The sequence below is a fragment of the Zalophus californianus genome, chromosome 7, assembly GCF_009762305.2.
Source record: "Zalophus californianus isolate mZalCal1 chromosome 7, mZalCal1.pri.v2, whole genome shotgun sequence".
Classification (NCBI taxonomy): Eukaryota; Metazoa; Chordata; class Mammalia; order Carnivora; family Otariidae; genus Zalophus; species Zalophus californianus.
Window position 1 is genome coordinate 130,195,239 of NC_045601.1, and position 24,460 is coordinate 130,219,698.

A 24,460-nucleotide genomic window follows, 5' to 3' on the forward strand; every position below is an offset into this window, starting at 1 on the left:
GCAAACTTTGAGTGGGGAAAATGGAGGGTAGTCTCAGAAAAATACCAGAGAATAATTCTCATGCATCCTACATTAGAGCGTCCTAGTGGGAGATCCAGTTTTGGCACAACAGCTACTTCCCTGTTAACTGCTTAGAACCTCTCTGGGGTCGGAAGCCTTAGATTCAAAGCCTTTCCGGATTCTGTAGGGAAGGGTAGTAACTGGTAGTAACTAGATAACTTGAGACATCAAGACTCCAGGCACAGATCTTTCTTTGGTTCCCAGGCCAGCCCTTTGAGGGTGGGACTAAAAGGCAAACAAATCTTTGTGTGTCCGCATTCCAGCTTTTGTTATCCCACTTTCCAAAACATTAGGGTTAATTTGGTTAACCTGCCTTTACCTTAAAGAGAAGGAGGTATTTGCGGTAGGATGCATCTGGGCAACTTCATCCTCCTGGGAATGAGGGGGAGAGAGATAGAGAGAGAGAGAGAGAGAGAGGAGAGAGGAGATTGGAAGGAGGGGCACACAGCGTTACCTCTGTTTAATTCCAAGCAGTATACAATCCAGGAGGATTAAGCTTATGTGGGCTGCCTTTATGTTTTCTATTTCCAGAATCTAGCACAGTGCCTGGCATAAAGTAAGCACACAAAAAATGATTGTTGTATGAGTGAATGAATCATTCGATAGTGGTACATGGGATTTCCATTTCTGAAGGTTTTTCAAAGAATAGCTCAGGGTAGTGTGGGGTCTCCTTATGCCATGGACTTACTGGGGACTGTGATTGTTTTCATTTGCCTTGTTAAATCATTAGGATCCATATATATTTAATTACAACTTTTAAGCTTTTATTAAAGGGCAATGTTCACTTCTAATTTAATGGTTGACTTTATGTTCTTCAGTTTTCTTCAAGCAAGGGGAAAATGTTTCCAGAATTTAACAAAGTACTTGGCACTGTGCGGTGGGTTAAAACATACTTTTACTTCATGAGTCTCCACAACATTCCAGTGAGGCATAAACTCCAGTTGAGAATAGATAAAACTGGACAAACTAGAAAAGCAATGAGGTGGGTTTGCAAGTGATTTCTACCAAAATCCATCTCCAGAACTGAAGACAGATCGATTACTTAAAATCAGGTTCTGCCAAACGCAGAGCTACTTTTCTGGTTTTCCTATTTTGTCACTCTGGGCCTGTCTCAAGCCCGCTCTGAAGGCAGGTCAGGGGGTTGTATCTTTCCACAAGGTCGGCTTTATGCAATCATAAAGCCAGGTAAACACAGTTGTAAAGCAGGTTCAGGATTCCAAATTCAATGGCATTTCACCGTGCATTTAACTCGGCTTCAAACATGGCACCCAAAACAAAGCACGATACAAAGTCAAGGACGGAAGGTACAATAAGGAGTAAGAAAGTAACAAACCAAAGGCAAAACATGTATGTCTAGGGGCAAGAGGTAAATAGACTACCATACATGAAAACACTGTTTACAGTCTGTAATATTATGTTGTTTTATAACTAAGACGTATTGGGAAAATAGGTATGTTGAATGTACCCACATCCACAGACCCAAAATTAGAAGTCCTTAATACTTGGAATCTCGCACTAATGTGATCAGGGAAACAGGGAGATGAAAACTAGAGCATTCGATCGATACATATTTGATTGTCTAGCATGTGCAGACAGTGGTGGGAGCTAGAAACAGATGAGGGATGTGCTCACACACCACTCCTCCGAGTGTGGACCGCGTACGTTCACACCCACATGCAGCTAACTACCAAATAAAGTAAAACGATCCATGTTCTCTTTGGTGTATCATCTAACTGGCAGGGGCTCGCAGAGGAGAGAATAAGGGAAGTGTAAAAAGGTTTCAAAGGAAAGGTGGCGACTGTGTCATTTTCTTGACACGCGATGGGGGAGGGGCTTTTGTTCACTCTTCTCTCTCCCCCCTACTTGTGGTTGGCCATGCCCGTGAACTCTTAGACATATTATCTCATTTTATTCTCATGACTGACCTACAAAGGTGGTAAAATTATTTTCACTTTTACATGGGGGAAACCCCTTTGAAAGGGTTTGTACATTTGTAAAACCGCTCCCCTTGAGTTCTGGAACTTCCCAGACTGAGACGGCTCCTCTCCTTTTCCTCTCCAGACATCAGGCTGCTCTGCAGGTACCCAATTTGGGCTAGGGTGAAATCACCTTGGCATTCCACTAACTTCAGTTTTAGGTTTTACACAATTTTGGGGTAAGGACAGCTGTTTGGGGGGGGTGGGTATTTTTTTTTTTTAATTAGCCTTTATTCATCCAGTGCCCTGGTCACTCTGTGTAATAAGTTAGGTGGTCAGGTAAGCTTGCAAATGTGCCTTTTTAAGGACCTCACCTAGCAGCAGAGAAAATTAAGCCTTGGAAAGAATTTGGCTCAACAGCCAGTCATATGCCTTGATTTATAGCATACCCAGCCAATATAGGGAGGAGGGTGAGTGTGTGTGGAAAAAGATAGGTTAAGCGATTAATTTTTAAGCACTAAATATTTATTGACAGAATATCTCTCCAGGCAGTGTTCACATGCTTAGAACTGAAGCTTTTAACTTGGCAGTGCTGTTTAAGCAAACAAGCCAGTCAGTTGAACGCAATGATTAACAGGAAGTTGGGGAGCTGACACAGTTGCCAACCTTTGGCTGGGAGAAGAGCCTAGGGTAGAAGTCTTAGGGGGATGACTTGCGGAATGGTGACCTCACCCTTCAGTGATTTTACAGCGGAGATAGGTGGCCTCATCAGAATCAGAATCTGCCTGAGGCCGCTTGTTTTTGTGTGGTAACAGGTTGCAGGTTAACGGGAGCCGGAGCAAAGCAAATCCAAGGGAGCTACTTCAGAGATGTGTCAGAGAAAGGTGGAAATGAAACAGCGGTGAATGAGCAGGGAAGGAAGACAGCAAAAGGACAAAACGGTCAACTGGAAGGGCACACAACCACTGATCAGAATTGCGTCTACCAAGAGGATGATTTATGGATTCTGGAGAAAATGTAAGTTAAATATATCTACACTCTGATCAGCTCTCGAGAGACATTTCCCTCACTTTCTGGTCTTGAATGATGGTCTCTTGGAAGCATTGTCTTTTTACCGTGTCTCTTATCACTGCCCTGATTTTTGTCTTTGTTTACAATAACGAGTTATGGGAGGAGAAGCATTTTCTGAAGGCATCTCTGTCCAATGCTTCACTGTTAGCAGAAGTCTGTCATCAGATTTTTAAGGGGAAGGTTTTTTACCCAAGAGAGAATGCATTGAAAACTACCCTCAGTGAATCTACCTGTTACGAGTACATGGCTCAAAGTCATTATATAACAGAAACACTATCGGAAGAAGAAGCGGGGTTCCCTTTGGCGTACACGGTGACCATCCACAAAGACTTTGGCACTTTTGAGAGACTCTTTAGGGCAATTTATATGCCCCAAAATGTCTACTGTGTTCACGTGGATGAGAAGGCGACAGATACATTTAAAGATGCAGTAAAGCAATTACTGAGCTGCTTCCCAAATGCTTTCCTGGCTTCCAAGATGGAGCCAGTTGTCTATGGGGGGATCTCCAGGCTCCAGGCTGACCTGAACTGCATCAAAGACCTCGCAGCGTCCGACGTGCCCTGGAAGTACGCCATCAACATGTGTGGGCAAGACTTCCCCCTGAAAACCAACAAGGAGATAATTCGGTATCTGAAAAGCTTTAAAGGGAAAAACATTACCCCAGGGGTGCTACCCCCCGGTCACGCTATTGGACGGACTAAATTCGTCCACCGGGAGCTATTAAGCAAAAAAAATTCCTACATGCTTAAAACAACAAAATTGAAAACTCCACCTCCTCACAACATGACCATTTACTTTGGCACTGCCTATGTGGCCCTCACAAGGGAATTTGCCAACTTTGTCCTCCAAGACCAGCATGCACTTGACTTGCTTTCCTGGTCCAAGGACACTTACAGCCCTGATGAACATTTCTGGGTGACCCTCAATAGGATCCCAGGTATGTGTGTCTCTTAACTTTTGTTTTTATGGGTAAACACTGCATGGTTGATACTGAATGAACTGCTTTAGAAAATAGTAAAAAAAAAAAAAAAAAAAGGTTAACATTTCAAAGATCTTTTCAGTTTTAAATGTTAATTAAAAAAATCTTTATAGCAGTTCTGCTCACCGATGTCATTCATGATATGACTCATGTCCATTTTACAGATGAGGAAACTAAGGCATAGGGATTAGCAGGGCAGAGGTAGAGCTCAACCCTCTGACTCGATTTTGCTGATATGTCAAACTGCCTTTCTGGACCCACAGACCCACTTCAGATATGTGCTGCAGCCTTGAGACAGGGCAAAGGATTGAGGGAAAGCCGGCTGTGCCAATGAAAGACTAAACCCAACTCTCCTTTAAGTGTGATGTCATTTACAATCAGGAAAAAATATTACAAAGTAAATTGAAATGGCAATTTGAACATTTTAATAATACTTTCACTCCTGTCAAAGCTCCAATAGCTAAATTCACATGCTTTCAAAATGGGAGCAGCGTACGACTTTAAAACTTTTTATTTGCAAGTTCTTTCCTGGAATTGAATCAGAAATTTAGAGCACCTTAAAGGTTTCTAGACCAATACCTTCATTTTATAGACAAAGAAACGTCAATGGGGTTGTGTGAAGTCCTCAAGCTACCCAGCTAGTGAGTGATCATGCCAGTGATATAAACCCCGTCTCCTAAGCCTGATGTTCTATTAATTTCAGTTAGATCTCAGTTGTTACTAAATTAACTGCACCTTTCCTTTGGCCCAAGTTCTAAATGATTTGAATGATCTCAAGTGTTTCTAGTGAACGGATTCAGTTCTGCTAGTTCAATTCAGAATAAAGATTCAGATTCACAGTTCAAGGGAAAAATAACTTGAATCAATATGAGCATCAGAGTCATGGTTTCTTGAGATTAGTGGTTCAACCCTGGATGCATACTACATTCACCTGGAGCTTTTAAAAATATATAAGGTCAGGCCCCATTTCCCATAGGGCCTGACTTCTGGGGTGGACCTCACCTTAGGTATTTGTTCTGTTTCCGGGTAATTCTCAGGGACAGCCAGGGCTGTGAACCACTGCAGATGCTTGTTTTAGATGTTGTTATACAAAACTTCATAGACTTAGAATGCTTTTTTTTTTAACCACCTGAAAACAACCTCTCATTTATTTTTAAGATTTATTTTTAAGCGAGGTATAATTAGCATATAACATTATATTAGTTCCAAGTGTACATACAGCGTGACCTGCTATTTGTAGATACTGCAAAACGATCACCACTCTAAATCTGGTTAGCATCCATCACCATGGAGAGTTGCAATTTTATTTTTCCTGTGATGAGAATTTTTTGTATGTGTGATAAGAACATTTAAGAACAGCTTTCTTGAAAATAATAATAATAATAAAGCGTTTCCTTAGCAATTTTCAAATATACTGTCAGAGAGGAAAAAATTTACCTCTTCTTTCCAACGTTATTCTGTCTGGTCTAAGAATTCAATTGGCATGAGATAAATTAACAGGAGGAAAAAAATCCAAAGTTTAATTACTTGTGTGCAGAGAACCAATAATGAAAGTATGACCCAAAGAAATGATGGTGGCATCCAGCTTTTATACATTTTAGACAAAGAGACATAAATCTGTGAGAAATTGACAGGACAAAGAAAACTTATGTTTGGGAGCCTCAATTACTAAGAAATTCTAAACAGGATTTGGGCTGGGCTAATAAATTAGTAAAAGTACCAAGGTTTGTTTCTCCATTCTTCTCGGCTCTGAATTTCCTACCTCTGGTGAGAAGGATGTCCCTTTATCTCCTGATACAGGGAGGGTAGCTTTCCACAGGAGATTTATTTCCTGCTTTCTGGAGACAAAGGGTGGGGGGGAGGGTCAGGATGTTGCTCTTGCGTGGGCTCTTTCTTTTCTTTTCTTAATTTAAATTTTACTTAGTTAACATACAGTGCAATATTGGTTTCTGGAGTGGAAATCAGTGATTCATCACTTACATACAATACCCAGTGCTCATCACAAGAAGTGCCCTCCTTAATCCCCATCACCCATCTAGTCTATCCCCCACCCACCTCCCTCCAACAACCTTCAACTTGTTCCCAATGGTTAAGAGTCTCTTAATGGCTTGCTTCCCTCTCTCTTTTTTCACCCCTTCCCCTATGTTCCTTTGTTTTCCTTCTTAAATTCTACAAATGAGTGAGATCATATGATATTTGACTTTCTCTGACTGACTTATTTCACTTAGCATAATACACTCTAGCTCCACCCACATTGTTGCAAGTGGCAGGATTGCATTCTTTTTGATGGCTGAGTAGTATTCCATTATACATTTATGTGTGTATATATATGAGATTTTTATATTTATATATGTATATATATGAGATTTATATATTTATGTATAAATAAATCTCACATCTGCTTTATCCATTCATCAGCCGATGGACATTTGGGCTCTCGCCATAGTTTGGCTATTGTTGATAATGCTAGTATAAACACTGGGGAGCACGTACCCCTTCAAATCTGTATTTTTGTATTCTTTGGGTAATGCACTGTCTCTTTCTTAAGTAACTTTAGTTCAAAATAGTCAATATGCCAAAGTGGCACATTTTTGGCGTGGGCTGCCCTTAGGCCCCACAGTATAATACAGTATTATTAACTAGAGTCACCAATTTGTACATTACATCTCTATGACTTATTTATTTTAAAACTGGAAGTGTGTAGGGGCACCTGGGTGGTTCAGTCATTAAGCGTCTGCTTTCGGCTCAGGTCATGATCCCGGGGTCCTGGGATTGAGCCCCGCATCGGGCTCCCTGCTCGGCGGGAGGCCTGCTTCTCCCTCTCCCGCTCCCCCTGCTTGTGTTCCCTCTCTCACTGTGTCTCTCTCCGTCAAATAAATAAAATCTTTAAAAAAAAAACCAAAACTGTAAAGTTGTACCTCTTGACCACCTTTACCCATTTGCCTCCCCATCCCCCCATCCCATCTCTGGAAACCATCAAATTGTTCTCCGTATTGTGAGTGTTTTTTTTTTTCTTTCCCTGATTCCACATGTAAGTGAGATCATACGGTATTTGTCTTTCTTTGTCTGACTTATTTCACTTAGCATAATGTCTTTGAGGTCCATTCATGTTGTCACAAATGGCAAGATGTCATTCTTTTTTATGCTCAGTAACATTCCATTGTATATGTATCACATCTTCTTTATCCATTCATCCACTTCTGGACACTTAGGTTGTTTCCATGTCTTGGCTATTGTAAATAGTGCTGCGAGAACAGGGAGTGCCATATCTTTTTCTTCTAGTGGTTTTGTTTTTTCAAATAAATACCCAGAAGTAGGGTTGCAGGATCATAGGGCAGTTCTATTTTTTTTTAAAGGTTTTATTTATTCATTTGAGACAAAGAGATACAGAGAGCGAGCATGAGCAGGGGGAGAGGCAGAGGGAGAAGCAGACTCCCCGCTGAGCCGGGAGCCCGACACGGGGCTCTATCCCAGGACCTGGAGATCATGACCCAAGCCGAAGGCAGATGCTTAACCATCTGAGCCCCCCAGATGCCCCAGGGCAGTTCTATTTTTAACTTTTTGAGGACCCTCCATACTGTTTTCCAGAGTGGCTGTACCAATTTACAAATTTACATTCCCAACAACAGTGCAAGAGGTTTCCTTTTTTTCCACGTCCTCACCAAGACTTGATATTTCTTGTCTTTTTGATAATAGTCATTTTAACAGGTGTGAGGTGACATCTCATAGAATACTTTTCAAATCTGCGGTTTTCCAAAAGTTGGAAGGGGTAATGTTGTAGTGATAAAAGAAATCAAGACTCAAGAAAGTTGTGGGGGGGTAGTCATGACCATATAATTGTTTATATGGGATTCTGGTGTCCAGAATGAGGGAGGAATAACCCCACTTCTGACTTACATGTTGCTTGGATCAAGCATGATGTTGACTGTTTAGGTATAAGCACCATACTTTAAGCAAAGATGTTGACAACAAAGTTTCCAAAGATAGCAGCCAAGAAGGATAAAAGACCAAACCCCATTTTTTTTTCTAGAAAGGACCAAGGCAAACAAAAAGGTTATTCAATCTGAAAAAGATTTGAACAAGGATCACTGTCTTCACAAAATTAAAAGATTTGCTCAGTGGGGGGAGATTTAAAAACCTGTCAGTCTGGAGTTAGAATGGGTAGCTTCCTTGGTGGTGAACAAGCAAAAGGGATAGGTAGAAACAGAGAAGGAGAAATGCAGTGAAGGCAGCTCATTTATCAGGTGTTAGACAAGATGGCCTGTGAGTCTCTTCCACTCTGAGATTCCGTGATCCTAAAGGATGATGCTAATCAGTTTGTTGAACAGAAACTTAAGGCTAACACCCTGGCTTCTCAACCTGGTTCATCTATTGGAAATGGATTTTTACACCTCTGGTTAGCGGTTACAGATCAGTGAAGCAATGGCAAACCATTGCACCGCTCCAAATCTTAGAAGAGTGAGCCCTTGAAGTAGATTCTGTCTTATATGTATGAAGGATCTTTTTTTTTTTTAAAGATTATTTATTTATTTATTTATTGGGCAGAGAGGGAGAGAGAGCAGAAGGAGGGGAGAGGGAGAGGCAGGCTTCCCTGCTGAGCGAGGAGCCCGATATGAGCCTGATTATGACCTGAGAGAAGGCAGCCGCTTAACTGACTGAGCCACCCAAGCGCCCCTGAAGGATCCTTTCTGGAAGCCGGTGCCCCCTCACTGGTAAAGTTGGCTCATGAAGGACCTGGGTGAGCCTTAGTAGAGAGCTTGGTCATGAGGAGAGAATGGAACTGAAACCTAACTGTCTGTCTTAACTATCACTCCTGCTATGTGGAAATCTGAGTCAATTCTGCTTTGAGGGCACTTCTGGTTGATGTATTAATTGGCTGCTTGATTGTTTTGGACATTTTAAGGTTTTTCTAGTTGACTGCAGTGATTTGGGGTTTATTAGAATTCTCAAAGAAGTAATAGGGCCAGGACAAAAAAATCTCACAGACAAAATGGCCTCATGGGGAGCTAGAACAGCACCACCCAATAGAAATATAACGTGAGCCATATATGTAATTTTAGATTTTCTAGTAGCCACATTAAAAGAAATAAAAACAAACTGGGTGTTATATGCAACTGATAAATTATTGAACACTACATCTGAAACTAATGACGTACTATATGTTGGCTGATTTGAATTTAAATTAAAAAAATTTTAAACATATAAAAAGTAAAAACAACAAAGAGGGGAAATTAATTTAAGTAATATAGTGTATCTAACCGAGTATACCCCAAGTATCATTTGTACGTGTGGCTGGTGTACTCGCAGCAGATGTCCTCCCCGCTCTGGGTAAAATGGTGGGACAACAGTGATGGCATCCCAGCAGCATCGAGGAGTCAGCCACGCTTGTGTCTCAGCGTGGTCCCCTCCGCTGCTTTGGCTTTGGCTTTGGCTTTGCCTGCTTCCTTTTCTGAAATTCACACCCCGGCTTCAGCGCTTCACTTGCTGGTGCTGCCCACTGCCCTGTGGCTCACGCTCTTTGCATCTTCCTCCTCCGCCGCCGGACGCCATGGGGTTCGGGGGACGTCGGCCGTTTCTCACGGCGGCCCCTTCCAATATGCGCAGAGAGTCTTGCTTTGAGTCACGTAGGAACTGCAGGATGAGTCTCTGTTCTCATTTCACATCACATCATAGGCACACTGCCTGCTCTGTACGTGGCTGCCCTTCATTTAGGTCTCAAGCTGTTCTAGTCAGCTGCGGGTTAAAGCATGAAACAAAACATGCCCCGCCCCGTCCATAATAGGTGCCTTAAGAACTGGCAGGTCCTCTGGAAGCCTCAGAAGGTAAGAATTTGTGCATAGTCCACACAGGTGAAGGTGCCCATCAGGACAGAAGGGTCACAGAAAAGGAGTTCACCTATGGTCTTTTTTTTATTATTGAAGATTTTATTTATTTATTTGAGAGAGAGAGAGCACGTGTTCATGAGCAGGGGCAGGGGCAGAGGAAGAGGGAGAAGCAATTAGGATCCCCACTGAGCAAGGAGCCTGACTTGGGGCTCCGTCCCAGGACCCTGAGATCACAACCTGAGCCAAAGGCAGACACTTAACCGACTGAGCCACCCAGGTGCCCCCACTCATGTTCTTAAAAAGATTTCTCCCTCCCCAAATAAATAAAAATTAAAGCAAATATAAAGAGGTTGCCCAATAAACTTCACTAGCTGTTGTGAAATTAGGGCTTCCTGCCCTCCCTGCTTCCCCTCCGTGCCTCCATCTTTCCCCCACTTTTCTCTAAGCTCTCTCCTCCCCATCTCTTCCTTCAGCCAGTCTGCAACAAGATGGCAGCCTCTTAATCCTCTGACTCACCTGGGCATGATTTCCAATTAGGGAAAAGATCCATTTGTAGGCCCCAGGTGCAAGTTCTTGGCCTCCCAACTTTGCTTCTGAGTTTCTCCTCTTGTGTATGTCTGGCTTGCATGGTTCTGCCCGGGTTAGGGTAACACCAGTGGGTGTTATGTTCATCGAGTGTTCCTTGGATTTAAAGATTTGAAAACTGACCAATGATTTCTGCCTCACTTGCTACAAAGGAGTATTTGGAATATGATTCCGTGGGAGTTTATTTGAAATTCATATTAAAATCTGAATGAGTGAGGGTGCCTGGGTGGCTCAGTTGGTTAAGCGACTGCCTTCGGCTCAGGTCATGATCCTGGAGTCCCGGGATCGAGTCCCACAGCGGGCTCCCTGCTCAGCGGGGAGTCTGCTTCTCCCTGTGACCCTCTTCCCTCTCGTGCTCTCTATCTCTCATTCTCTCTCTCTCAAATAAATAATAAATAAAATCTTTAAAAATAAAATAAAATAAAATAAAAAAAATCTGAATGAGTGAAAAAAGAAACCTGACTGCAGGTTTTGTTGGAGAGGGGAGGAGAAAGGAATGCCAAGGTGCGTGAGGGAAAGGAACAGAGAAAGGAAGAGAGCTGGAGATAGTGGACCTAGAAGGCAGACTCCCTGCTTCTCATTTTTCTTTCCCTCTGGAGCCAGCCTATAGACCAGCCCTGAAGGTTTTCTGTGTCCTGCATGTATCTCTGTGCCCTTGATAGGGGAGGCTTGCTGCCGTAGAGTCCATACTAGAGTGACTCTACCATTATCTGCGATGGCTAATCTCCTTATTTTCTATCTTTGTAGAAATGCAGTCAGAGGTGCCAAACTCTTGAGAGAAGCAGCTGCAGGAGTCAGGGAAGAGCAGATCTGAATCATGGTCCTGGGAACTCATCCTTTGGCCCCAATGATTTGGCTGGGATCTTGCTATGCCCAGAGGGAATTTATGTTCCTCAAACACATTATGCTCACAGAGCTTCCAAAAAAGCCACAAGGTGTATGGGCAGACTTGCGGCTGGGGGCGGTGTAAGTCTTACTATTAGCTTGAACAATATTTTTTCATGTCTGCTAGAAAATACCAATTTTGTCAACTTACAGGAAAGGGAATCGGTGAATGGGGCCCCCATGAGTTCTTTTCAGGGAAATACGGTCTCTTGAGAAGGTGATAAACCGCGTGACACACTTCACCTTTGCATAGATAGATTGGCAAGGAAATAGTGGTATTAGTTTTATTTCTCCGGAATAAATGGGGGCGGGGAAGGGGGAAGTGGGTTTGCAACCTTTGAATGATCTTATCTGTGCTATATTTCTGTCTGCCCTCCTTCCCTGGTCACTGAATTTGTTTTTGGAGCATTCTGTGGCTCATACTCTAACCTTACTTTCTTTCCTCTTTATCCTTCCTCGCTAAGTTAGACAATTCTCTCCTGCTTCTTTTCTCTCAAGAGGGTGACCTGGGTTATCTTGACAGTTACACCCTGATAGGACTGAGGTCACCTAGAAGTTCAGGGTCTTTTACGGTCTAAGTTATGGAATAGCAGGCTTACTTGCTTATGATGACAGCAGAGCCAAGGACCACTGGAGATCTCGGACACTTTTTTGAGTTTTTAAACTCAAATTAATGATAATTTCTGCAAATCAGAAATTGCCCTAAGATGCAGTTTAGTTTATTTATATGCATTTTACATATCCACATATATTACTCTCAAAAATGGTTTGCATCATAGTGCTGACATATATGAACAAGCTTGCTTTGTTAATTAGAACATCTGGGATTTCTGAGGAAAAACCGGAGACATGACCCTAGATTAATCAAATTAAGATATTAATATTTAGATTTAATTGATTTAATGAAGATAGTAATGCTTAATATTCAGAGATAGCATTTCTTCCTGTGGTGACCCATCTTAATTTTAGACTGAGGAAGATGAAAGTAGATTGAAGAGAAAGAAAAAGGAAGGGTTAGGCCTAACTGAACTAGAGTCAGTGGTCAGTTAGAATGCATTTCAGACTTCAGTGGTCTGTGGAGTGTGTTGAATACTGTTTACTCTGTGGAGTCAGAGGGTGGCCTCCATTTGCTGGTGGGATTTAAAAGCAGACCGTCTTAGCTCCGCCACCTACACTTTATAACTTTGGGCAAGATGCCCAATTTCTCTGAGACAGATTCTTCATCTTACCTTGAAGATAAAATATCTCTTTGTAGGCCTGTTGGAAGGATCACGCTGTAGGAAGTCAATGTCCAGAAAGAGGGGAACAGACTAACTTCTTAGATGTTGATTTTTGCGGTTTTAGTGTTACTATTCTAAAACTTCTGTGTGTGACCAAAGACAGTCTCCCCACCCTTGCTGGTGCTGTCCCACTGTTCTGGAATGTTCTTGACTCTCACCGCCCAGTCTAGCCATTTCTTCAGATCAAGCAGCCACCCTCCCCACCTACTTTACTCCTAGTTGGATTATAACGTCTCCTCCATGCATCTTAATTTACTGCATGGATCCTAGTCAGTCACCCACCACGTGCCCCCCAAATATGAGAATGTGAACTGAATGATTGGCACGAAGACTGAGACACTTGCCTAGCCTTATCATTCTGTGGGGTTCCCATATCATGTTGAATGAGGAGCAAAGGAGTGGGGGAGAGAAGTCCTATTGTGCTTATCTAATACAATATTTTCTACAAACAAGGAAGATGCTTCTTAAGCTTTGCAGAAAGTTTATTTTCTTTTCAACTCTGGCTCAGCTTTGAAGCAGTCCACAGGGCAGGACCTGCCCGCCCACTTCCCACCTACTTTTCCAAAGGATACGCCTATGCTACATCCATTTGAAAACACTCTTGGGAGTGCAGTTGGCCTGTGGGAGTTATTAGTCATCTGATTGCTAAGGTCAGCATAAATTACGGTTTATGCATTTTGAAGACTGAAGTTGTAGGTTTTGGAAAAGTGGAATCAACAATTAAGGGAATTTGCCATAGTCATGTTGGCCTTGAGAGACTTTGTTCTAAAATATCCGGGGGTGGGGGGGGCACCTGGGTGGCTCAGTCAGTTAAGGGTCCGACTCTTGATCTCAGCTCAGGTCTTGATCTCAGGGTTGTGAGTTCAAGCCCTAGGCTGGGTGTGGAGCCTACAAACAAACAAACAAGTAAATTTTAAAAATCCAGAAAATACAGGTGAAGTGGTTTGTTTGACTACCACTTGAATTCTCTGTATAATTGCTAGGCCCCAAACAGACTTCCTGGCCTTTCTGCCAGTTTTCCCCCTGGCCCCTTTGTCTGGAGAAATCCTGATTATCTTGGAGGGCCCAGCTGAGTTGTAATGTCTGCTGTGAAACCTTTGACAAGCCACAGCCCCAGGCAGAGTCCACCTGTGCCCTCTGTGCCCCATCTATCTGTTTTTACCTAACTGGATAGTCCTTATCTTCTCGTTTGGTTTTTGTCATTTTAGCCTCTCCAGGGCCTGATGGAATGCAGCTCTGGAGGGTCTGGAGAGCTTTACGTGTTTGCCAACCTCAACCCACACAGAGCTCGGTGTCAGGTTGCATTTGATTCACCTGATGTTGTTAGTATAAAATAAATAGGGTGCTGCTTTCATGCCAATCCAGAAGTTTCCTGCTGTCCAGGTCACCGACAGCATGCACTAGGCTGACAGAATGACTAGCTGCTTTTTCAACCCCAGGTTTAGGTGCTGTGAAGCCTTTCCAGAAGGTGTGAGTCCTTACAATGTCAGGCACTGGACAAATTACCTTTTCTTTCTTTCCTTTTTTTTTTTCCCCCTAAGTTAACCGCTTCGTTGAGGTATAATTTACATACCACAAAACTGAGGCATGTGATTCGGAAGTCTAGTTCACACACCGTAAAACACCACATTCACCCATTTTGAATGTACAGTTCACTGATTTTCAGTATGTTTACAGAGTTGTGCAACCATGACCCCCATCTAATTTAGAATATCTTTTTAAAAGATTTTTTATTTATTTATTTGACAGAGACAGAGAGAGAGAGAGAGCACAAGCAGGGGGAGCGGCAGGTAGAGGGAGAAGCAGACTCCCCGCCGAGCAGGGAGCCTTATGAGGGGCTCGATCCCTGAGCCAAAGGCAGACATTTAACCGACTGAGCCACTCCGGTGCCCCTAATTTAGAATATTTTTATCACCCCCAAAAGAAACCTCCTGTCCTTTATAGCCGCTTTCTATTTCCATACCCAAACCTTACTTTCCTGTCTGTATGGATATGCCTTTTCTGGACATTATATATAAATCAAATTATATATATATTTTCATGTCTGGCTCTTTTGCTTTGTGTGATATTCTTGCGGTTTATTCATGTTGTAGCATGCCTCAGTACTTTACTCCTTTAGACAGTTCATCTACTCTTCCATCATATGGATGTACCATATCTTGTTTATTGATCCGTTGATAGACATTTGGGTTACTTCTACTTTTTGGCCATTATGAATAGTGCTACGTGAACATTCCTGAGTAAGTCTTTGTATAGACACAGGTTTTCATTTCTCCTGGGTAGATCCCAAGAGTGAAATTGCTGGTCCATGTGGTAACTCTATGTTTAACATTTTAAAGACCTGCCCAGCTGGTTTCCAAAGCAGGTGATGCATTGGGCATTCCCCCCAGCAGTCTGTGAGGGTTCCAATGACTCCACATCCTCACCAATGCTTGTTACTGCCTGCTCTTTTATTTACACCATTGTAGTGGCTATAAAATTATAGCTGTGATTTAGATTCGCATTTCTCTAACGAACAACGATGTCCAACATCTTTTCATGTCCTTGCTGGCCTTTGGTAGATCTTCTTCCGAGAAGACGAACTGCCTTTTAGACCTTCTTTCCTTGCATCTCAGTATTATGGCAATCCTATTTTATAGATGAGGAAACCGAGGTATGGAGAATTTGGGGTACTTTCCTGAGGACACCCAGTTCATAAGTGTCAGAGTCAAAAATGTTAAATTTGTTTTGAGGGTGGAGTGGACTGAGAGATGAAATTGTCCAACCCTGAATTAAGAACACAGGGCATGGCCCCAAATGTTAAGGTTTTTGCCTCCTGAATCCTCTGACTAAGCAATCGGCTAAGACTTATTTAAAAGATGAATAAAACTGGGCGCCCGGCTGGCTCAGTCGGTGGAGCACGAGACCCTTGATCTCCAGGTCGTGAGTTCAAGTCCCATGTTGGGTGTAGAGATTGCTTAAATAAATAAGCTTTAAAGAAAATTCCTTAGGAATAAATAAAGCAACCCATGTAAATGAGACGCAGTTACTGTGATAGGACCCTTTTTCTCTGGGTTTACACAAACCACGATTCCTCCTCTTTTTAAGAAGCAAATGACTCCAATTCCCTCCTTTCTGATAAAACCCTGTGGACTATTTTAGCCCCCATCCTTACCCTCCCTGTTCTTTATAAGGAAGGGTGTGTGCTGGAGTCCTTGTTGGGGTTTCTGCAGCTTTTACTTTTTGTTCCCTCCATTTCTCAAGAGGTGCCCCGTGGCTGTGGTCTCCATTCTGGGGGCGATGCATCGGTCTGTGGTAGGGGCGTTCGGACACCTGGACACTGAGGAGGGAGGTTGTCTCAGTTACCTCAATGTACTGCTCCGAATGCTAATTCTTGGCTTACAGAGCTTGACAAACTCAGGGCAGCGTCTCACAGAGTTTCACAACCAGTTTTTTTGCTTTTTTTTTTTTTACCTCAGAGGATTCATAAATGTGTCTCTGTAGTTTTCTCCTTATTAGGAATGAAGCGAGCTTCAAATTCCTATAATCTCTGCCATCCTGACTGACCTCCTTCGAGCCTTGGTGAAAAATCATATCAAATTTTTACAGAAGGTAAAGTCCCCCGGTAGAACTTTCCATTCAAATGCCGAGCCATGCACCACTGTTTTTAGCTGCTCTTGGGACTTCTCAGGGCTCAGTCCTGCTCTGGGAGACTCCAGTGTCTTCAGTCTCAGGAATCTGGCAAAAGCAAGGCGAGGGTCAGGATTTAAGGCTCTGCTTGGTTTCTGCTCTGAAGCCATAAAAGGGAAGGTCCGGACGGGAGGGGAAATGAAATCAAGGAGACGGCGGGATTGGGATCGCTCACTACCAACAAAATGTGGGTCCTGAGAGTGGAGACCTTGACTTGCTCTGAAGGTCACAGGGCCCAGCAGAGCCGAATGCATAGCGCAGCTAGAAACAGCTCAGCCTTTTGCCGAAGCGTGTGCAGTGCTTTTAGCTTATTCCCGAGCTATCTCCCATGATAGCAGCCTCTTTGCTGTTGTGCTTGGTGCTCACTGTGGAACTTCCAGCGTCTGCGTGTGCTGATAGGCTGGCGGTGGTTGTAGGTCAGCTACAGATGGATCCTGGCGGCACGCAAGGTCCCAGGCACTTGGTGTCCCTTGGCCAGACAACTCTGGTGGAGAGAGCTTTGTCTCTCTCTCTATATACATGTTTTTTATATAGACATATATATATTTCACATATATATATATGTCTATATATATATTTATATTTATATGTCTATAGTTCTATATATATGTCTCTATATATGTCTATATTTATATTTCATATATATATATATATATTTTTTTTGGTCCATATTTTTTACAAGTGCCAGACAAATGATTGTTTTCGGTAGATGTCACGGGGTAAAAACGGTGGAAAAGTATTCCCTTAATATACCATTCCCACATTAGACCCTAGATTTCAGAATCTCAGAGGGGCAAACCTTCCACTTGGTATAAAATGTAGGGAAGTGCTGAATCCAGTAACAAGGCACGGATCTCTAGGTAGCATCCTGGTGCTACGTTCATTCTATAAAATGGGGATATTTCCACATTCTAGACGGCCCCAGCATTGGCAGTTTTGTTGCTGTTGGTAATGTACATTTTCTCAAAGAAGAAATTTTCTAGAACAAATGCTTTCTCAAGGAGAAAGCAGAAAGACTTAACATTGATGCTTCATGGATTGAGTCACTTAAGCCTCACAGAAATCCTCTGAGGGAGGGGCGCCTGGGTGGCGCAGTGAGGCGGCAGACTCTTGGTTTCGGCTCAGGTCATGATCTCTGGGTCCTGGTATCGAGCCTCATGTCAGGCTCCCTGTTCAGCAGAGTCTGCTTGGGAATCGCTCTGCCTCTCCCCCAACTCACACGTGCTTTTTCTCTCTCTCTCTCTCAAATAAATAAATCTTGTTTTAAAAAAAGGAAATCCTCCGAGGGAGGTAGATATTATTACCTTCAATTTGCAGGTGCAGAAACTGACACTCCAGAAGGTAAAATGACTTAATTTCTAGGTTTGTGTGACCCCCCACTTCATAATCAGCCTAATCCACCAGGCTGCCCTGCAGAAGTTCCCACAGCTTAAGCAGTGTATTTAATGGAAACATAACTCCAAAAAAAAAAAAAAAGAGAGAGAGAGATAAACTGAAAAACAGATTCTTAACTCTGGAGAGCAAATTGATGGTTCCCAAAGGGGAGGTGGTTGGGGAGACGGGTGAAATAGGTGATGGGGATTAAGGACTGTACTTGTTGTGATGAGCACTGAGTAACATGGAATTGCTGAATCACTATATTGTATACCTGAAACTAATACAACACTGTATGTGAACTATGCTGGAATTAAAATTTTAAAAATTAAACTAAAAAAAAACATGACTCTGATTATCTAGAAAATGTTTAAAGATCTCAATGAGTTTTTAACCTTTTATTTTAAACTCTTTTCAAAATTATTATACTTACAAGAAGAGTACAGAGCTCTACCCTTCATTCCCACGTCCCCCAACCCATAACATTTTACCACGTTTGCCTTTGCCTTATCTTATCCTTCCCCCTCTCTCTTTTTTTAAAGATTTTATTTATTTGAGAGAGAGAGAGAATGAGAGAGAGAACACGAGAGGGGGGAGGGTCAGAGGGAAAAGCAGACTCCCTGCTGAGCAGGGAGCCCGACGTGGGGCTCGATTGTGGGACTCTAGGATCATGACCTGAGCCGAAGGCAGTCACCCAACCAACTGAGCCACCCAAGCGCCCCCTTCCCTCTCTCTTTTATAAATTTTTCCTAAGCCACTTGTCAATTCCTCCTTACTGCTTCAAACAGTGTTTCCTAACCACAGAGAAACTCCCCTATATGACTAGCGCCACCATCCAGGGACATGTCATTGCTCTTCAAACCACAGACCCTATTCCAGTCTTACTGGTTGTACTAAAAACGTCCTTCATAATCTAGGATCTGAGTAACGATCTCAAGCTGCACTTAGCTGCCCTCCCTCTTTAATCCCCCTTAATTTGGAACCATTTCTCAGCCTGTGTCCCCCCAGCTCTTACTGTTTTTGAAGAGTGCAGTGTTGATGTTTCCTCGTGATTAGATTCAAGTTATGCCTTTTGGGCAAAGATACCAGAAAAATGATGCCATGGAAGCACGCAATGTTTATTTCTTCTAGTAGTGGTGATGTTAACTTTTGTCTCTGGGGTAAGGTACTAACTGCCAATTGCTTCCCTATAAAGTTAATCAGTAAGATTTTGTATTTATTACTACGTCATTAATAAGCATTTTGCGTGGAGACCGTTTGAGACTCTTCAGATACACTGTTCTTCATGAAACGTTCACTCCCCAGTTCTACCATCCACTGATGGTTCTTGCCTGGCTCAATTATTATTGTGTGGTTGCCAAAATATGATTTTTTCCTAACTCCCTCTTTCTATGTCTATTAGTTGACATTCATCTATAAGGTAGATGTGTTTGTTTATTTATATCCCTATGGACACGGATTCCCATTTTACTCAGTGTGTTATAATCCATTACAATTTTTACCTATTTTGCTGCTGAAATTGTCTCAGACTCAGCCAGTGGGGGCCCCTTCAAGGTGATTTTTGAATCCCTTCAACCAACCCCATTATTCTTTGAGCACTTCCTTACTTGTACTAAACCTGCCCCCTGTCTTGGAATCAGCCATTTTCTTCAAAGAACCCTGGTTCCATTTCATGGAGAATATTTAGAAACCAAGGTCTGGGCACTCAAGGGCGTTATTACTTCTATGCCCTCTCAGGGCATAGAGCTAGGAAAAAAATATATATGTATGGGTACCCATAATGTCTGTATATACGCATGACACACATCTGTACAAACATGCACTCCACGTCACTCACACATTCACACACATACCCATCTATATCTTAGCTTTTCGAGTAGATATTCAAACCACAAGTGCACACTGATATCTGCACTTCTGATCCACCAACACAGGGTCGATCCCCTCCATTTCCTTCCCTGGCAGTGAGGGACCCAGCCCGCTGTTCTCCTCACTGTATTCACTTAGGGGCTTGCTTCCACTCTGTGAAACCAGTCCTCCCCCTCACGGTGCTCAGCAGCAATCCTGCTCCCAGGAGCCACCGCCCACTAGCTGCAGCTTTGGCTCCTGGGGAGGAGTTCTGAATGATTTCTTTTCTTTTTTTTTTTTTTTAAAGATTTTATTTATTTATTTGAGAGAGAGAGAGCACGTGAGAGGGGGGAGGGTCAGAGGGAGAAGCAGACTCCCCGCCGAGCAGGGAGCCCGATGCGGGACTCGATCCCGGGACTCCGGGACCATGACCTGAGCCGAAGGCAGTCGCTTAACCAACTGGGCTACCCAGGCGCCCTGAATGATTTTGATAACATCATAAATGTACTTGTATTGGGAGGCAGGTAAATATGGAAATATGTAAAATACAAAGTTAGGCTCCAACTCTACCTGATTTCATGAACTTGGGTAATTTGGGGACCTCTCTGAGTCTTACTTGCTCATCTGTAACAGGGGGATAATAATAGTGCTTACTTCACAGGGTTGCTGTGAGCATTAATGATGTCCTGCATGAAAGAGTGACCAAATACTTGGCACCTGACAAGTATTCTCTCAATGTTATCTTTTATTAGTGTTACAGCAGTCAGAGCCCCAGCAAGAAACAGATAGCATGCTTAGATTAGGCTAATCAAAGGGTGCCTGAGTGGCTCAGTTGCTTGAGCCTCGGCCTCTTGGTTTTGGCTCAGGTCATGTGATCTCAGGGTCATGAGATCGAGCCCCACATTGAGCTCTGTGCTCAGCAAGGAGTCTGCTTGAGATTCTCTCTCTCTCTCTCTCCCTTCTCCTCTGTCCCTCCCGCCACCTTCATGCACGCACGTGCTCTCGTGCGCTCTCTCTCTCAAATAAATACATAAAATCTTTAAATTAGGCTAATCAAGAAAGACTTACCCAAGGGACTCTGTGGGCAGAGTGGAGGGAAACTATAAAGAGTATGGTAATACCCAGGGCCAGTAATAGTGGAACTATTGTTACCACTTCTAGACCTGAAAGAAGGAGTGCTTGGAAAAGGTGTTGTGGAGTGGGCTCCTTTGTGAAGAACTTCAGTCAAAGGAGGCAGCTATCCTGCTGTGACTGGCAAGAGAGGAGCTGGGGAGCAAACACCTTGAGCTCTCTCTCCTGCCCAGCCAGGGCCAGAGCTGCTTGATACACTCCCTATAAGTCAGCCCTCCTGCAGGGTGGAGAACAGAGGGAGGGACCTAAAAGGGCCAAATGGAGGGGTGCCTGGCTACTCAGTGGGTAGAGCAGTGACTCTTGATCTCAAGGCTGTGAGTTTGAGCCCCATATTGGGTATAAAGTTTACTTAAAAATAACATCTTTATTTATTTATTTTTAAATTACTATTATTATTTTTTGAGTAGTTTCCATGCCCAGTATGGAGCCCAATGCAGGGCTTGAACTCACAACCCTGAGATCAAGACCAGAGTTGAGAGCAAGAGTTGGACATCCAATCAACTGAGCCACCCAGGCACCCCAAAAATAAAATCTTAAAAAAATAAAAGGGCCGAATGGAAGGTATTAACTCTGTTTTTCAAGTTGAGGGGGTGAGGGTATGTTTTGGTCAAACAGGTAACTGATTCTGACGGAATTCTTGCAATAGTGTATGAAACCCCTGTCAAATGTATCAGTCATGTGGATGGTCTCACACCTAGTCCTCCTGAGAAAGGAAAGCTTAAAAACAAACAAACAAACAAACAAACAAAACCTTAGCAGAAGTCACCAGGACAGCCGGTGTCTGAGGATGGGGAAGGGCTGGGAATCCAGGAAGCATGAAGCAAGCTCTGAGCACCTGGCATCCCCAAGTCAGATCAGAACAGAGGAAGGAGTGCTTTGGGCGTGGGGAATTGTTCTCTGCAGAAAGAGAAGAGAGAGGGATGGTACACGGGGCCTCTATTCCTCCAGATTGTTACCAAGCACCTGGTAATTAGTTCAGGGGCCAGACCTCAGGAACCCAGTTCAGCCTAGGCCAGGAATTCCCTAGATCCTGCCTTCTACTTGTGACCAGTCAGAACATGCAGAAATGTGGTCACCCAAAGAGGGGAGGGAGGGATGGAGTTTGGAAATCAATCATAATATGTGCCGTAAGGAAAAGATTTGTCTAGATGGTTTTTCTGAGCTATAGAAAAAAGAAGCTGAAAGGAAAGGAAAGGACATTTCATGTTTCTGTCCTTTGTGCTTTCTCAACACTGCTGCTTGATTGAACTTAAATCAGAAAATAGAAGTGTTGGAGAAAAGGAATGCCTGTGTCTCACTGGAAGTGAGCCCAGACCCCGTTCCTCCTCATGATCTCTCCACGAAGACCATCTCGGTGCTATGCCATTCCTGGGCCTGCCTGATGGGGCACAAGATGGCACAGACACCCCCATTCCAGTCCCGGGTCACCCCTCCCCACTGAGTGACCCTGGGCTGGAAGGTCCCTGAGTCTCAGTTCCTCATTGGGCAGGTAGGGGTGATAGCCCCGGATGCCAGCTATCAGCTTTGTCATTCATACATTTGGTTTGTCTCTGTGGGTGCCTCCTCCATCCACATCTGTTCCAGGTGACAGGCGCCCTAAGGGCTAGCACTCAGCAATGTGCTGTTGAGCACAAAGGGCTTTTGAATTTTTGACCTCCTGTTCTGTTTTCTCTTGACTCCTTTTCTTCTGGACGTTTCTCACTGGCAGGAAGGAGAGGTGGCCGGCTGGGTCGTGGCCCAGGGTGGCTGGTGTCAGGAACCAGACTGGAGACACTCGTAGCAGTCCGACTGCTTGAGGAAGAAGTGAGCGGGCTCTGGTATGTGTCTGCCGAGTTTTTGGTCACCCTGGGTAATAACCCATAAATATTAGTTATTCCAGGACGCCTGATCCTAGAAGATCCTAGAAGGACCTACTCACCTAGAAGACTCACCTGGCAGAGTTTTTCTGGGAGAAGGACCATGACTCATTTCATTCATTCATTCATTCATTCATTCATTTTTGGTGAAGAGTTGTAGAACATGGGAAAGTGCACAGATTAAGAGTGTTCAGCATGGTACAGTTTCACCCACTGAGCACACCCAAGTAACAACCATCAAGACACAGAACATGACCTGCCTCCCCGTCACTATCCTAATGTCTAACACCACAGATTACTTTTTCCTGCCTTTGTCCTGTAGATACATGGAAATAAACAGCATGTACTCTTTTTCTCTCTGGCTTTTTTTGCTCCATGTTATGTCTATGAGATTCACTTTTTGTGTTGCAAGCAGTTACATTTTTTCATTCTCATTGCCTTGTAGAGAGAAGGAGGTGCATGAGGTGAGGAGGGATGGTTTTGCCCCCCCAGGGAACATTTGGAGATATCTGAAAATACTTTTGGTTGTTACAATTTGCAGTTAGGGGCAAGGGATGCTACTGGCTACTGGGTCAAGGCCAGAGATGCTGCGAAACATCCTACAATGCACAGGGCAACCCCCACAACAGGCATATTCACCCCAAAATGCCAGTTGTGCCAAGGTTGAGAAACCCTGATGGGCATTTGGGTCTGTTGTGAATATGGCTGCAGTGTTGGGTCTGTTGTGAATATGGCTGCATTTCTGTTGAGTAAATCCCCGGGAATGGCATTACTGGGTCAGAGCACCTGCCTCTGCTCAAATTTGGTAGATCCTGCATTTCCTAGCTCATTCACACTTTGACCAGCCACACGTGAGATTCAGGTTGTCCCACATCTGCCCCCAATAATTGCTATTTTCTGCTTCTCTCTCTCTCTTTTGGGGGGTTGTTGTTGTTTATTTTTATTTATTTTTTTAAAGATTTTATTTACTTATTTTAGAGAGTTCATGTGAGGAGGGAGAGGAGCAGACGGGGAGAGGGACAAGTAGACTCCACACTGAGCATGGAGCCTGACGTGGGGCTGGATCTCATGACCCTGAGTTCATGATCTGAGCCAAAATCAAGAATCCTGACGCTTAAGGCATTTGGGGCAGGACTCTTGCAACTAGGGCTTCTCTCTCTCTCTCTTTTTTTCAGAGAGTGAGGTTGGGTAGGGACAGAGGGGGAGAGAGAATCTCAAGCAGACTCCTTGCTGAGCATGGAGCCCAAGGCAGGGCCAATCTCATGACCCTGAACTGAAATCAAGAGTCAGCCACTTAACTGACTGATCCGCCCAGGCGCCCCTGGACTTTTGTCATTTAAAGAGCAGCAAACGGTACCTTTCTGGACGTCCATTTTCTTCCATTCTTCCTGGGGGTGCTGATAAGCTTTCCATAATAAATTTTATGCAAGGGATCAGATTATCCACCATTTGAGTTCATGTTTATTAAGTATTTTCCAAATTGTGCAATATTGTTGTCCCCAAAACTTTGGTTGTTTTGTTTTGTTTGTTTTTTATGGTAAATGGCTTAGTCACAGGAAAATAGATCAGGTAGAGTCATTGAGGAAAAACAAAACCAAAGAATTCTGGTCTTTGATCTATTGGTTCTCAAACAGTTGGTCCCAAGAGCTTGTTAGAAACACGGATTGTTGGGGCGCCTGGGTGACTCAGTCGGTGAAGCGTCCAACTCTTGGTTTTGTATCAGGTCATGATCTCAGGGTGGTGAGATCGAGCCCCACATCAGGCTCCACACTCAGTGCAGGGTCTGCTTGAGTTTCTCTCTCCTCTTTCTATCCTTCCCCACCCCTCTCAAATAAATAAATCAACCTAAAAAAAGAAGAAAGAAAGAAAGAAAGAAAGAAAGAAAGAAAGAAAGAAAGAAAGAGAAAGAAAGAAAGAAAGAAAGAGAAAGAAAGAAAGAAAGAAAGAAAGAAAGAAAGAAAGAAAGAAAGAAAGAAAGAAA

At 43.4% G+C, this 24,460-nt stretch overlaps 1 protein-coding gene across 3 annotated transcripts in view; it reads left to right on the plus strand.

Moving 5' to 3' along the window:
* Nucleotides 1–2,624: 2,624 nt before the first annotated feature.
* The window catches only part of GCNT2 (glucosaminyl (N-acetyl) transferase 2 (I blood group)), an 89,672-nt gene continuing 67,836 nt past the window's right edge, over nt 2,625–24,460 (plus strand). For 2 of the 3 annotated variants that reach the window (XM_035728500.1, XM_035728501.1), the window contains exon 1: nt 2,625–3,984. In XM_035728500.1, coding sequence (XP_035584393.1) covers nt 3,060–3,984 — 925 coding nt within the window. In that variant the 5' untranslated portion in view covers nt 2,625–3,059. Of the gene's footprint in view, nt 3,985–22,331; nt 22,820–24,460 lie in introns of those variants that run through there. The other variant, XM_027601718.1, reaches the window with a different exon arrangement.